The sequence below is a fragment of the Bufo gargarizans genome, unplaced genomic scaffold (genome assembly GCF_014858855.1).
Source record: "Bufo gargarizans isolate SCDJY-AF-19 unplaced genomic scaffold, ASM1485885v1 original_scaffold_2127_pilon, whole genome shotgun sequence".
Taxonomy (NCBI): Eukaryota; Metazoa; Chordata; class Amphibia; order Anura; family Bufonidae; genus Bufo; species Bufo gargarizans.
Genome location: NW_025334657.1, coordinates 57228 through 72555, shown reverse-complemented (window position 1 = coordinate 72555; position 15328 = coordinate 57228). Strand labels below are relative to the sequence as shown.

At 44.5% G+C, this 15328-nt stretch overlaps 1 protein-coding gene across 1 annotated transcript in view; it reads left to right on the top strand.

Moving 5' to 3' along the window:
- The window catches only part of LOC122923994, a gene marked incomplete at its 3' end in the record, with an annotated part of 119949 nt that overhangs the window by 69596 nt on the left and 35025 nt on the right, over positions 1-15328 (top strand). Inside the window, exon 4 of the mRNA XM_044274921.1 lies at positions 726-782. Coding sequence (XP_044130856.1) covers positions 726-782 — 57 coding nt within the window. The remainder of the gene's footprint in view (positions 1-725; positions 783-15328) is intronic.

Sequence of the window (15328 nt, the reverse complement as noted above, 5' to 3'; positions counted from 1 at the left end):
AAAAAAAAATGGAAAAAAAATTAAAGCTAAATACTCACCTGCAGCACTTCACTTCACCTCAATTTGCTGCTGCGTCCCAGCACAGGCGCGCGCAATGATGTCATCACGCACACCTGCATCGGGATTTCACTATTGCATAGGCCTAAGGCCTACTAGGCCTGAAGCTATGGCGGTGATTGGTGGTGGGGCAGGGAACTATGTGCTCCCGTGCCCCGCCACAGTATGTGGGCGTCAGCACTCCAGTAATGAGAGCTTCCTTCTGTATTGATGGAAGCACTCATTGCTTCTGGCACCCCCGTGAGAGTCGACACCCGGGGCGGACCGCACCCCACACCCCCTCCTAGGCACGCCACTGGAACCATTGATGATGGCAACTCATATCACAAAAAATACTAAGTATTGGTATGCCATTACAGCAGTTTACAACCACATATGGGGTGTTGCCGTATTCAGGAGAAAATAAAAAATTATGGAGTGCTTATTTTGCACTTATTATGCCTATGGTGGAAACACATCCCATCAGCAATAGGAACAATATGCAAATACTGCAAATATTTTTTTTTATATATATATATATATATATATATATATATATATATATTTATTAATATGAAACCTTTAAAAGAAATAGGTAATTTTCTAATGATACACTTTAAACATGGAACATTTTTATCAACTTATCAACAAACAGGTCCTAAAGATTTTGACCTCTTCTGTTTCCACAGCATTTCTTTGCAGGAACTATGCTGATTCTAAGTTGGACCAATATATCCACCGCTTCTGTGAGTTCAAAGTTAAACATATATACCGTGCTTTGATTAATGTCATTTTTATCTTTGGGTTTAAAGAGAACTTGTCACCACAAAAAACAATGCCGTCTGCAGACAGCATATAATAGAACAGGAGAAGCTGAGCAGATTGACACACTGTATACAAATGCATTTGGAAACTCTTTAGATCCTTTTCCTTTTTTTCACATTTTGTTATGCCCTGTGCGAAAATAAAGAAAAATTCCATCTTCACTCAATATTGCCCAATGAGGATGTGAAAAGTGAATTTTTGAAATTTTTGCTGATTTCTTAAAAAGGAAAAACAAAAATTTTGCATGTACATAAGTATTGAGAACCTTAGCTCTAGTGGCTTTCCATTTCTCTTTATCATCTATGAGATGTTTTTAATCATGACTCATTTGATTGGACATGATTCGGAAAGACACAACCCTTCCTATATAAGGTCTCACAGCTGACAATGCATTTCAGAGGGGAAAAAAAACAAGCCACATGAAAGCAAGAACTACCTAAAGTGCTTAGAGACAAGATTATATTGGAGGCACAGATCTAAAGAAGAGTACAAAACATTCTGCTGCACTGAATGTTGCCAAGAGCACAGAAGCCTCCATAATTCTCAAATGAAAGATGTTAACAACAACCAATACTCTTCCTAGAACTAGCTGTCCCACCAAATTAAGTAACTGTGGAAGGGGGAGGATATGGCCCTTGGTAAGAGGATAAATGGTAACGCTGTCTGAGATTCAAGGATCCTGTGTGCAGATGGGAGAAACTTCTAGAAGGTCAATCATCACTGCAGCACTCCACTAATTTGGGCTTTATGGCAGAGTGGCCAGAAAAAAAGCCTCTCCTCACTAAAAGATACATGAAAGCCTGTCTGGAGTTTGAAAAAAACAAAGGGGGAGACTTATCAATATTGGCAATTTCTGTGCATGTTTTGATATCCCCTGCGCTGCTGGAGGATGCATCTAATTTGTCAAATCCTCCTGCAAACCATGAGCCTATCCAAAAATCTATAACAGCTCAGAGCTGCAGTAGATTTCTGACTTCATTTAGGCCGTAAATGAAGATAAATTTGTCGCTGCATCTGGCCATGCCCCCTTCACCTCCCTTGCCACAACCCCTTTTAGAAAAGTGGCGAGGACGGCGAAAAATGAGAGATGCAACAACTTTTTAAAAAGTTGCACTCCAAAAGTTGCGACTTTTTAACTCCACTTTTCAATCGTAAGGGGAATGATAAATCTCCCCCATAGCATCTAAAAGGCTCTATTTTTGGCTTCAATTCTAAAGGTCATGTCTGGAGGAAACCAGGCATTGTTCATCACCTGCCCAATACCATCTCTACAGTGAACAATTGAGGTGGCATCATCATGCTATGGGGATGTTTATCAGAGGTTGGGACAGGGAAGCTGGTCAGAATTGAGGGAGAACTGAATGGAGCAGAGTACAGACTGGATATTCTTAATGAAAACCTGATCCACAGTGCTCTGGACCTCAGACTGGGCTGAAAGTTCACCATCCAAGACACTGACCCTAACCATACAGTAATGATAACACAGTGACCCACAACTCTGTGAATGTCATTGAGTGGCCCATCCAGAACCCTGACTGGAAGCCAACTGAACATCTCTGGAGAGACTTGAAAATGCTTGTTCACTGACAGTTCCCATCCAACCTGACAGAGCTTGAGTGGATCTGCAGAGAAAAATGGCAGAAAATCCCCAAATCCATGTGTATGAACCTTGTGGCATTATACCCTAAAAGACTAGAAGCTAAAATCACTGCGAAAGGTGCTTCAACTAAGTCCTGAGTAAAGGGTCTGAATACTTATGTCAATGCAATATTTTAGTTTTTCCTTTTCAATAAATTAAAAAAGATTTCTAACAATCTTTTTTCACTTTCTCTTTTTGGGCTATTAACCCCTTAAGGACCGAGGACGTACCGGTACGCCCTATTTCCCGAGTCCTTAAGGACCGAGGACGTACCGGTACGTCCTGACTTAAAATCTGAATTCCGGCGCCGCGGGGGTTAATCGAAACGGGATTTCGGCTGAAATCATTCAGCCGGCATCCCGTAACAACGCAGGGGGGGGTCATTGGACCCCCCCGTATCGGCGATCGCAGAAAACCGCAGGTCAATTCAGACCTGCGGTTTTCTGCGTTTCCGGTCCATTCGGGTGTCCTGTGACCCGATGAACCGGAAAAAGACTGCGATCGGTGGCGTAATTTTACACCACCAATCGCAGTCCGAGGATTTGCAGAGGCGGAGCTGGCCCTGGTGCTGAACGCCGCTGTCCAGGGTGCTGATTGGTGCAGGGGAGAGAGGCGCGAGATTCAAACTTCCTGCGCTCCTCTCTCCCCTCCTCTTCCTGTCCAGCACCCTGACCGTGCAGCATCGTCCAGCACCAGCTCCTGTGTCCCCCTAAATCGGCATCCATCACCCTCCTGCACCCATCGCCACCCAGGTAGGTTAGGGTCAGTGAGGGAGAGGCACCTTTAGGCAGGGATAGAAGGGAAAAGTTAGAAAAAAAAAAAAAAAAAAGCACATTTATTCCAAACTTTTTTTTTTCAACTTTCAGACCCCAGACCCCCCCTGCCACTTGTAGAAACAATTTTAGAATTAAATTTTTTTGTTACATTGCCTCAAAAAAGAGTAATATAGAGCAACCAAAAATCTAATTTACCCCAAAAATTGTCCCAAAACAACAACCACCTTATCCCGTAGTTTCCTAGATGGGGTCACTTTTATGGAGTTTCTACTCTAGGGGTGCATCAGGGGGCTTGAAAGGGTACATGGTGTAAATAAACCAGTCCAGCAAAATCTGCCTTCCAAAAACCGTATGGCGTTCCCCTTCTTCTATGTCCTGCCGTTTAGCCAAACAGTAGTTTACGACCACATTTGGGGTGTTTTTTGCAAACTACAGAATCAGGGCAACCCATTTTGAGTGTTGTTTGGCAGTTAACCCTTGTTTTACTCCTGGAAAAAACTGATTATATTGGAAAATTTTCCAAAAAATAGAAATTTCTAAATTGTTTCTCCATCTGCCATTAACTCTTGTGGAACAACTAAAGGGTTAACAAAGTTTGTAAACCCAGTTTTGAATACCTTGAGGGGTGTACTTTCTTAGATGGAGTCACTTTTTGAAATTTCTATTCTAGGGGTGCAACAGGGGGCTTCAAATGGGACATGGTATAAACAAAACCAGTCCTGCAAAATCTGCCTTCCAAAACCCATATGGTGTTCCCCTCCTTCTATGTGCTACCGTTCGGCCAAACAGTAGTTTACGACCACATATGGGGTGTTTTTGCAAACTACAGAATCAGGGCAACCCATTTTGAGTGTTGTTTGGCAGTTAACCCTTGTTTTACTCCTGGAAAAAATTGATTATATTGGAAAATTTTCCAAAAAATAGAAATTTCAAAATTGTTTCTCCATCTGCCATTAACTCTTGTGGAACACCTAAAGGGTTAACAAAGTTTGTAAACCCAGTTTTGAATACCTTGAGGGGTGTACTTTCTTAGATGGAGTCACTTTTTTGAAATTTCTATTCTAGGGGTGCAACAGGGGGCTTCAAATGGGACATGGTATAAACAAAACCAGTCCAGCAAAATCTGCCTTCCAAAACCCATATGGTGTTCCCCTCCTTTTATGTGGTGCTCCCGTTCAGCCAAATAGTAGTTTACGACCACATATGGGGTGTTTTTGCAAACTACAGAATCAGGGCAACCAATTTTGAGTGTTGTTTGGCAGTTAACCCTTGTTTTACTCCTGGAAAAAAATTGATTATATTGGAAAATTTTCCAAAAAATAGAAATTTCAAAATTGTTTCTCCATCTGCCATTAACTCTTGTGGAACACCTAAAGGGTTAACAAAGTTTGTAAACCCAGTTTTGAATACCTTGAGGGGTGTACTTTCTTAGATGGAGTCACTTTTTTGAAATTTCTATTCTAGGGGTGCAACAGGGGGCTTCAAATGGGACATGGTATAAACAAAACCAGTCCTGCAAAATCTGCCTTCCAAAACCCATATGGTGTTCCCCTCCTTCTATGTGCTACCATTCGGCCAAACAGTAGTTTACGACCACATATGGGGTGTTTCTGCAAACTACAGAATCAGGGAACCCATTTTGAGTGTTGTTTGGCAGTTAACCCTTGTTTTACTCCTGGAAAAAATTTATTATATTGGAAAATTTTCCAAAAAATAGAAATTTCAAAATTGTTTCTCCATCTGCCATCAACTCTTGTGGAAGACCTAAAGGGTTAATAAAGTTTGAAAAACAGTTTTGAATACCTTGAGGGGTGTAGTTTCTAGAATGGGGTCATTTTTGGGAGGTTTCTATTATCTAAGCCTCACAATATGACTTCAAACCTGAACTGGTCCATAAAAAGTGGGATTTTGAAGATTTCTCAAAAATTTCAAAATTTGCTTCTAAACTTCTAAGCCTTGTAACATCCCCAAAAAATAAAATATCATTCCCAAAATGCTACAAACATGAAGTAGACATATGGGGAATGTAAAGTCATCACAATTTTTGGGGGTATTACTATGTATTACAGAAGTAGAGAAACTGAAACTTTGAAATTTGCTAATTTTTCAAAATTTTTGGTAAAAAATGTATTTTTTTATGCAAAAAAATTAACTTTTTTGACCCAATTTTAGCAGTGTCATGAAGTACAATATGTGACGAAAAAACAATCTCAGAACGGCCTGGGTAAGTCGAAGCGTTTTAAAGTTATGAGCACTTAAAGTGACACTGGTCAGGTTTGCAAAAAATGGCCTGGTCCTGAAGGTGAAAATGAGCCTGGTCCTTAAGGGGTTAATAAAGAATGATGGATAATTTTTTTTTTTTTAATTTGACTACAAAGCCGCAACAGAACAAAGTTTGAAAAAATGTAAGGGTCTGAAAACTTTCCAAATGCATTATATGTTGTGGGAAAAGATTCAGTAAAACTTGTAATTTAAACCACTCAAAAGTCGTTTTGGTTCAGTTTCGCCAAATTAATCAAAAAGTTGCTCCAAATGCTCTGAAAAATTGGTATATAATCACCATTCGTCTCCTAGGACTAGGAATTTTTTAGGATATTTCATATTTTTCCCTCCCCAAGCTCTTGAACGACAGCAATGGAAAAAAATGTCAAAGTGACACTAACATTCATAGCAAACATAGTGTTTAAAAACACACTGCATGTATCATGCTTTTTCATATCCCAAAGCTTCCAAAAATGTTCCCTTAGTGGGGCAGATAATATTTAAAAACTCACGGTGTAGGGGATAAAACATTTTTAAAAACAGTGCCCGTTGGGGCACCAAGTGTCCAAAAATTATACCTTGACAAGGTCAGAATGCCTGCCCATATGACACACACACACATTAATTGTCAAAAGAAAAAGTGGCTCATTGTGAACGAGCCTATAAAAATGATCCATTTTAATTGGGAGCAACAGCAGTGCAGTGCGTATGTGGAAAGGGTAGGATAATAAGAAGCAGGTTGCAGCAATATTAGGGGCAGCAGAAGCAGCATAGCATGGAACAAGGCAGTATGTCGGCTGTCTATAGGTAGCAGAATCAGTAGCAATAGTAGTTGTAACAGTGATAGCAGTAGTGGTAGTAGTGGTGGTAATGGTAGTAACTAGAGATTAGCGAAATTTTTAAAAATTTGATTCGCCGGATTGCCTAATGTTTTGGGAAAAATTTGGTTTCGATCTGAATAAATTTGCGGCGAATTACATTAAAAATTGCTATTTCCTGGCTTCAGAGAGTCTTTATAGTAATGTAAACATGGTGCCTTGCAGTAACACGCATAGGGAGTCTGCTTTGGTAGTCAAATAATACTGTGAGTCCGTATGACATGCAGATGACAGGCGTCGCACTTAGAATCACTGCACACTTCACTTATTTGGGCAGTCACGGGGCAAATATTGACCATATAACTCAAGTATGAACTCAGCCTTACAGGTTTATGTTAGCGTCAAGAAGAAGCACACTCCTTTTACACCATCTTCAGCTGATTCCACATAGATGTCTATAGAGCCTGTTCTATTAAACGTTTATACAAGTAGAGCCCCCCAACATAGTGGAGAGGGTGTCAGCAGTAAGTTTGTGTGGCCGTCACTGATTATTTTTCCCTTCCTCTGATTTGTCAGAAAAATAACCTACAAAAAACGGATCCTGTCTGTTGAGCATCCGTCTTCACTCGGTCAGCATTTGGTCAGTAATCCATCAGTATTGCTAATGCCCCAAAAAAACTGAGTGGATCCAAAATAGAGAGATGACATGTGAACAAAATATTTGCAAGTCTTCTGTGTTTTGTACCCACTGCTGCTTTTGGCTACCAAATCACGAGCCAATTCTGAAGGGACCATACAGGCCTTACAGCTGCTACACAGACAGGATCCATTGTGCGTCTCATTTTACCTTATTTCTGACAGATCAGAGGAAGGGTCAAATAAATGATAATGTTAGCCAAGCTAAAAAGGCTAAATAATGGCCCAGCAAAGAAGTAGGAAGGGTGGGAACAGCATGAGAAGTCCGCAGAGTGGTCCTATGACATAGTGGTGAGGTGAAAGCAGCATGAGGAGACCACAGAGTGGACCAATGACAGAGTCTGGAGGTGGCGACAGCATCAGGAGACCACAGAGTGGCACAGTGTGGTGGTGGCAGCAACATCAGGAGGCCGCAGAGTGGCACAATGACAGAGTGTGAAGGTGGCGGCAGCATGAGGAGGCCACAGAGTGGCAAGGTGACAGAGTGGAAGTAGAGGAGCAGCATGAGGAGGCCACAGAGTAACAAGGTGACATAGTTTGGAGGTGACAGCAATATCAGGAGGCCACTGAGTTGCTAGGTGACATAGTGTGGTGGTGGCGGCAGCATCAGGAGGCCACAGAATGGCAAGGTGACAGAGTGGAGGTAAAAGCAGCATGAGGAGGCCACAAAGTGGCAAGGTGACAGAGTGGAGATAGAAGCAGCATCAGGAGACCACAGAATGGCAAGGTGACAAAGTGGAGGTGGGTGGCAATACCAGTACCCGTTGAAGATGTTGGGTGAAAGAAGGAGCTGTCACGATGGGGAGTGGGGAAAACTCCCCACCGTACAATGAGGATAGTAAATGGAAAGACTACTAAGCCAGGACACCGAGGACAGGGAGCAGGTCACCTCCTAATGCTTCCCTAATCCTCGCCCTAACTCCTCACCATATGAGCAGACCTGGATGGTTGTATGGCTCATACCAGTGGCGTAGGGATCGCCATAGCAACCATAGCAGTGGCTATTGGGCCCTACGCCACTTGGGGCCCGTCAGGACCGCATTCATTATTTTTTATTTTATTTTATTAACAGTCACAGTGCACAGTAAAAACCCACAGGCAGCCAGGCCTGACCGCCCGCCCAGTGTAGTGGGCGGGGCGTGGGCGGTCCGCGGCTCGGGCCTGGCTGGGGGGAAGGCAAGGAGGAGGAGGAGTACTAGTCAGGTCAGGACTGGAGTGGTGGAGGGCCTGGAGGCTGAAGCAGGCGGGCCCGGCCGGGGCTCACTGCCGCACGAGCAGAAGAAGAGGTAGGTATTGTAACTAGAGGGAGGAGGTGGACTCAGGCAGTGAAGGGGCGGGGCCAGACCGTGGAGGGGGCCGGACCGTGGAGGGGGCGGGGCCTGGCCGTGGAGGGGGGGTTAGGTTACCTGTTGGCTGTTGTGGAGGGACTAGGGAGGGAGTGCTGCCTGCTGAACTGGCGCCAGTCAGATTAGCGCCATCTCTATCTAAAACCAGTCTGAGGCAGAGTAGGCGCAGCTCAGACTCAGAGTGAGAGAGAGGAGGAACCTTACTGAGTCACAGACACAGTCACTAGTCCAGGAGTCCAGGCCAGTCCTCAGTCAGTGGTCTCCAGAGTCCAGAAAAGACGTCACTCCAGTCTCTGTCCAGTGCAGTGACAGTCCTGCTGACTGCCATGCCAGTGCCACTCCAGTCTGTGCCTGCTGTCTGTGTGACTACAGTGACTGTAAAAGTAAGTGATGTGATTCACTTGAAATGAGATTATTGAGATGGAATTTATGATGTCTGAGATAATCTAAATTCTTAAGTGAAAAAGAGCTGCCTGCAGACTCAGAGTGGGACCCCCAAGTCCTCATGTTAAAAAGAGATGTCAGCTGTGATAAGGAGGACGCCCCTTCCTTTTGGGGGGCGCACTCTTATATGACAGACATAAAGGTACTTTTACACTTGCGACAGGACTGGAACCCGAGCATAAGTACTGGAACCCGAGCATAAGTACTGGAGCCCACACAACAAACCAGACACCGTACCAAATACACACACAGGTATCCAGCATACCAGTTACTACCTGGACCCCCATGCAACAAGATGCACGGTGGCCCCAGGCAGCGCTGCATACAGGCTTGTGGTTCCCCCTCGGGGGAACCTTGAGACCTCCTTCGGGAGGCACAGACAAACAAGGGGATGTCTAGCAACCATGCCGGGCAATACACCAAACATACCAGACATAGAACACAAAACTAGACATAACAACTAGTGTTGGACGAACATGCTCGACCGAACAATAATTTTACTCGAGCATTGCGATGCTCGGCACATCGGGGTGTTTGGATTAATATTGCATGTGCTTGAGCGCGATACTCGAGTCTCCTCCCCGCACATTAGTTGGCTACTATGCAGTCAATAAACGTAAAGGTAAGTACTGCAATTCACTGTAATGCCGTAGCCATATTGGCATGATGACACGTGTTCAGCTCAGTCTTAGTCAGGGAGAGCTGGAGAGCAGAAGGGAGAGATAGTGTAGGGAGTGAAATAGGAATATTTTAGCTTTTATACTTGTTATAGACCCAAAAGTTATTTTAAGGACTATTGTTGTGTGTGGCAGCCACATATATTTTTAGCTCAACCTGTGCTAAATAGCTTGCAATTGTTTGGCCGCTGCAGACAGCAACATTATCTGTGCTACATCTCCTGTCTAATGTGTGCGCAGCCTAAAAATATCTGTGACATCAAGTATACTTTTTCCATAGACAGTGTCCGCTGCGGACATTTACATTACCTATGCTACATCTCCTGTATAACGATTGCGTATCCGAAATATCAGTGACATTCAGTCTAACTTTTTTGCTGCTGGTGGCAGCGACATTACCTGCACTACATCTCCAGTATAACATTAGAGCATACAAAATATCAGTGAAATTTGGTGTCATTTTTTTCACCGCTGGTGACAGTGACATTATCTGTGCTACATCTCCTGTGTAACGTGTGCGTGGCCTAAAAATATCTCGGACATCCAGTGTACGTTTTCTGTAGACTGTGTCCGCTGTGGACAGTTACATTACCTGTGCTACATGTAAGGTTTGCGTATCCGAAATATCAGTGACATTCAGTCAAATTTGTTTGCTGCTGGTGGCAGTGACATTACATGCGCTACATCTCCTGTATAACATTTGTGCATCCTAAATATCAGTGACATTCATTCAGTGTAATTTTCTATTAGGTGGTGGTGACAGCGACATTACTTCTGCTATACCTACTATATAATGTTTGTGCAACCTAAATATCAGTGACATTCAGTGTAATTTTTTTATTAGCCGGTGGTGACAGCGACATTACTTGCACTATACCTCCTGTATAACATTTGTGCAGCCTAAATATCAGTGACATTCATTCAGCGTAATTTTCTATTAGGCGGTGGTGACAGCGACATTACTTGCGCTATACCTCCTGTTTAACGTGAGCGCAACCTAAATATCAGTAACATTTATTCAGTATAATTTTTTTATTAGGCGGTGGTGACAGCGACATTACTTGTGCTAGGTAACATAGTGTGGTGGTGGCGACAGCGTCAGGAGGCCACGGAATGGCAAGGTGACAGAGTGGAGGTAAAAGCAGCATGAGGAGGCCACAAAGTGGCAAGGTGACATAGAGTGGTTATAGGAGCAGCATCAGGAGATCACAGAGTGGCAAGGTGACAGAGTGGAGGTGGGTGGCAATACCAGTACCCGTTGAAGATTGTGGGTGAAAGAAGGAGCTGTCACGATGGGGAGTGGGGAAATCCCCACCGTACAATGAGGATAGTAAATGGAAAGACTACTAAGCCAGGACACTGAGGACAGGGAGCAGGTCACCTCCTAATGCTTCCCTAATCCTCGCCCTAACTCCTCACCATATGAGCAGACCTGGATGGTCGTACGGCTCATACCCAGGAATCTCAGACCCTGAGTCATCTTGATAATCCCTCATAATAGGGAAGGAGCAGAGACAACCTGTTCATCCCAGACAGGGATAAACAGGAGTCTCCCTCGACCTAGTTGCAGGGAAAAGTGGAGACCATAGCAACTGGATCGGCAGGTAAGAACACAGAACAACACACTTATCTGCTGCTGCCACCACGACTGGAACCCGAGCATAAGTACTGGAGCCCACACACCAAACCGGACACCGTACCAACAACACACACAGGTATCCAGCATACCAGTTACTACCACATCCTAAATATCAGTGACATTCATTCAGCTTAATTTTTTATAAGGCAGTGGTGACAGCGACATTACTTGCACTATACCTCCTGTTTAACGTGCGCGCAACCTAAATATCAGTGACATTCATTCAGTATAATTTTTTTATTAGGCGGTGGTGACAGCGATATTACTTGTGCTATACCTCCTGTTAACGTGTGCGCATCCTAAATATCAGTGACATTTATTCAGTGCGCTACTGTACGCGTGACATACTTGCAAGCATATATACCATTTAATATACGCAAGGCAAGCAGTAAGGGACGGGGAAGGGGCCATGCTGCTGATGGTGCACGCAGAGGCCGTGGCCCTGGGCGTGGTGAAACTGTGCCTGCTACCAGAGCACAAGAAACACACTTATCCATGATACGTAGCTTCATGTCCCAGTTTGCAGGGCGGCGCAGGACACCATTCTCGAAGTTAGACCAGTGCGACCAGGTGGTTGGTTGGATTGCAGCAGATAATGCTTCCAGTCGGTTAAGCAACACCCTGACTTCCACAACGTCCAGTCTCAGTAGCCAAGAGTCTGGTCAACAGAATCTTCACTCCTTCCACCTACCATGGAGAGTCTTGGCAAACAAGTGATCCCCCACTCGGATATTCCGAGGAGCTGTTTTCATCGCCATTCCTTAATTTGGGGCTTTCTCCAAGCCCGCTTGAAGACGGACATGAGGAGATCTTGTGCTCTGATTCCCAAACTCTGAAGCAGTCAGAGCACAGTCAGAAGAAGATGACGGTGGGGTACTGCAATTAGTGTTTCACATGGTGGATGATGATGAGGAGACACAGTTGCCAGTAAGTCAACAGCAATTAGTGTCTCAAGAGGTTGATGATGAGGATGAGACACAGTTGTCAATAACTGAGGTTGTTGTTAGGTCAACAAGTCAGGAGGATGACCAGACTCAGGAAGTGGAAAAGGAGGTGCTGGACGATGAAGTCACTGACCCAACCTGGGAAGGTGGCAAGCCGAACGAGGACAGCAGTACAGAGGGGGAGGGATCCGCAACACCGCAACAGGCTTGAAGAGACAGTGGGGTGGCTAAAGGGAGAAGGTGGGCCACACCAAACAGGCCAGTAACTGTTCCCCGGAGCACCCCTTGCAGCAATCTCCATTGCCAAGGGGTAGGTGTTCCGCAGCACTTTTTTGGAGGAAAATGCGGACGATAGAAGAATTGCCATTTGCAACCTGTGCCGTACCAAAATGAGCAGGGGCGTGAACACTAGCAACCTCACCACCAGCCTGATCAGCCACATGGCATCAAAGCAACCTAATATGTTGGCCGAACACATGGGTCCACAACGAGTGTCTGCGGGTCACACCACTGCCTTCCGCCATGCACCTGGACCTTTGCAAGCACCATCAGCTAACACCAATATATGACTCACAAAAGTGAATGCCCGTGCCAAACCCGCACACAAAGTAGAACACCAAAAAAAGGGAAAAAGGCTGGCACAAAAGAATATAGATAAATATAAACTTTATTGAGGTCTCAACACGAGAAAATATTAAAATAGAATACAAATAAGAAATAATATTGAGGTGGATATAGAGCACATTGGAAAAAAAATAAAAATAATAATATATACATATATATATATATATATATATATATAGACACGGCACCACTAATATCTTCAGGGGGAGAAGGTATGTATGGGACATGGGTATGTATGGGACATACATACCTTCTCCCCCTAAAGAAGCTTTACGTGAAACGTGCGTTGGGGTTTCGGTTTACCACTCAGGTACCTATGCCATGGCACCATTGTGGGCAGTTTTGCTGTAGTTATCAAGGTTTTATATATGGTCGCACTTTGCACTTTATATTGTCTGTACCTCTCTGGATCTCCATTCTGGTTTGTCATTGTGGCTTTGTCCTAATATATATATTTTTTAGGTATCCGGTTCATGTTATTTATTGCACTATTTAGATGATCTAACCAGTCTGGATATTCCTAACTATATATACATGTGGAAGCAGTGTAGCACTGCAGTGGGAAAGCGACAACAGGCCAAGCTTAAAGTGATCTGCTTAGGTGACAAACAGCACACCACCGCAGAGCTGTGGCAGGGGATAAGGGACCAGACTGAGCTGTGGCTCTTGCCACTCAACCTAGAACCAGGCATGGTTGTGTCTGATAATGGCCGTAACTTGGTGGGGGCATTGGAGCTTGGCAAGCTCACACACATACCATGCCTAGCCCACGTGTTCAACATAGTGGTTTACTGGTTTCTCAAAACCTACCCCAATTTCCCTGGGCTACTAGTGAAGATGTGTCGCGTGTGTGCCCATTTCTGCAAGTCGTCGACAGCTTCAGCCGGTATTTCAACGCTGCAGCAGCGCTTGCAATTGCCAGCTCACGACTGTTGTGCGATATGAGCATCCGCTGGAAGTCGACGTTCCACATATTGGCCAGACTTTGTGAGCAGAGCGCAGAAGTGGAATACCAGCTGCAACAAATTGGTCGTCACCTGTCCAGTCAGCGTCCGCTCTTCACAAGCGACAAGTGGGCATTGATGTCTGACCTCTGTGAGGTTTTATGCAACTTTGAGGACTCAACATAGATGGTGAGAGGCGATAACGCTATTATCAGCGTAACCATCCCACTTCTGTGTCTACTCAAACGCTCACAATCAAGGCGGACACTTTGCTTGTGGAAGAGGTGAAAATGGGGGAAGAAAGTACAGAGAGATATATCCAGACCACTCTCAGCTTGTCTTCTCAGCGCAAATTGGATGATGATGAGGAGCAGGAGACAGTTTTATTCCATCTGTTCAGTGTGGATGGGTAGTAGAGGAGGAAGAGGATGAGGAGATTGAGAGTCATCCTCCTGATGAGGACAGCAAAGTCTTGTCTGTTGGAACTCTGGCACACATGGCTGACTTTATGTTAGGCTGCCTTTCCCATGACACTCGCGTTGTACGCATTTTGGCCAACACTGATTACTGGTTGTTCCCCCTTCTCAACCCATGCTACAAAGAGAACTTCTAATCTCTCATTCCTGTGGTGGAGAGGACGAGCAAAATGGTGCAATACCAGAAGGTTCTTTTGGAAAAATTGCTCCAAAAATTTTCAGCTGACAACGCTGGCTGCAGAGCACGTAGTTCCTTGGCCAACCAAGGAGGGGAGACAAGAGAAACACACTGCAGTTCCAACAGAGGCAGGGCAACACTCTCCAAGGCTTAAGACAGTTTTGACACCCCGCCAGCATCATCAACCTGATGCGTGGCCTAGTGTCACAAGAAGGAAAACATTTTAGAAGACGGTGAAATAGAATACAGCAGACAGTGTCAGTGTCCCCAGTGATCCCTGTGTGCCTTACAACTATTGGGTGTCCAAGCTGGACATGTGGCACGAACTGGAGCTCTACGTCTTGGAGGTGCTGGCCTTCCCTGCCGCCAGTGTTTTGTCAGAGTGTGTATTTAGTGCTGCTGGGGGCATAATGACTGATAAGAGCATCCGCATGTCAACTGAAAATGCTGACCGGTTCACTCGGTGTGTATGATGCCCTCCTTTATGTGTAATAAAGGGTGTATTGGAGTGCCAGTTCCTTGCAATTTTTGGCAGCCCTTTTCCTTAGTGCATAGGCTTTATGAGTGTAGGAGCCTCACTACCTGAACAATTGTACAACAATATAAATGAGGCCCTCCTTTATGTGATATACAGGTTGTATTGGAGTGCCTCTTCTTTGTGATTTTTGGCAGCAGTTGCACTTTATATACAAGTAAATATACAGTAAAGAATGTTTCCTAACAATTTTTCCTCTAAAATCGATTTTATCTTCGGTTTGGTGCTTATTATTGTCAGTTTGTATAAGTGGCGTACTACTCGGACATCGTTCCCAGCAGCGACTTGGGAGTCCAAGATGCATCCAGACATCCTCCCCATGCTGTTCCCGAACCATTTCAGTGGTGTTTTCACTAATTTCTGACTTTTTCCTATAAACCAGACACCCTCCCCTGTTAAGAACAGGGGGTGCCTGGTTTAATGCTCGGGTTCTCCCATTAACTTACATTGTGCTCTGGTGCTCGGTGCT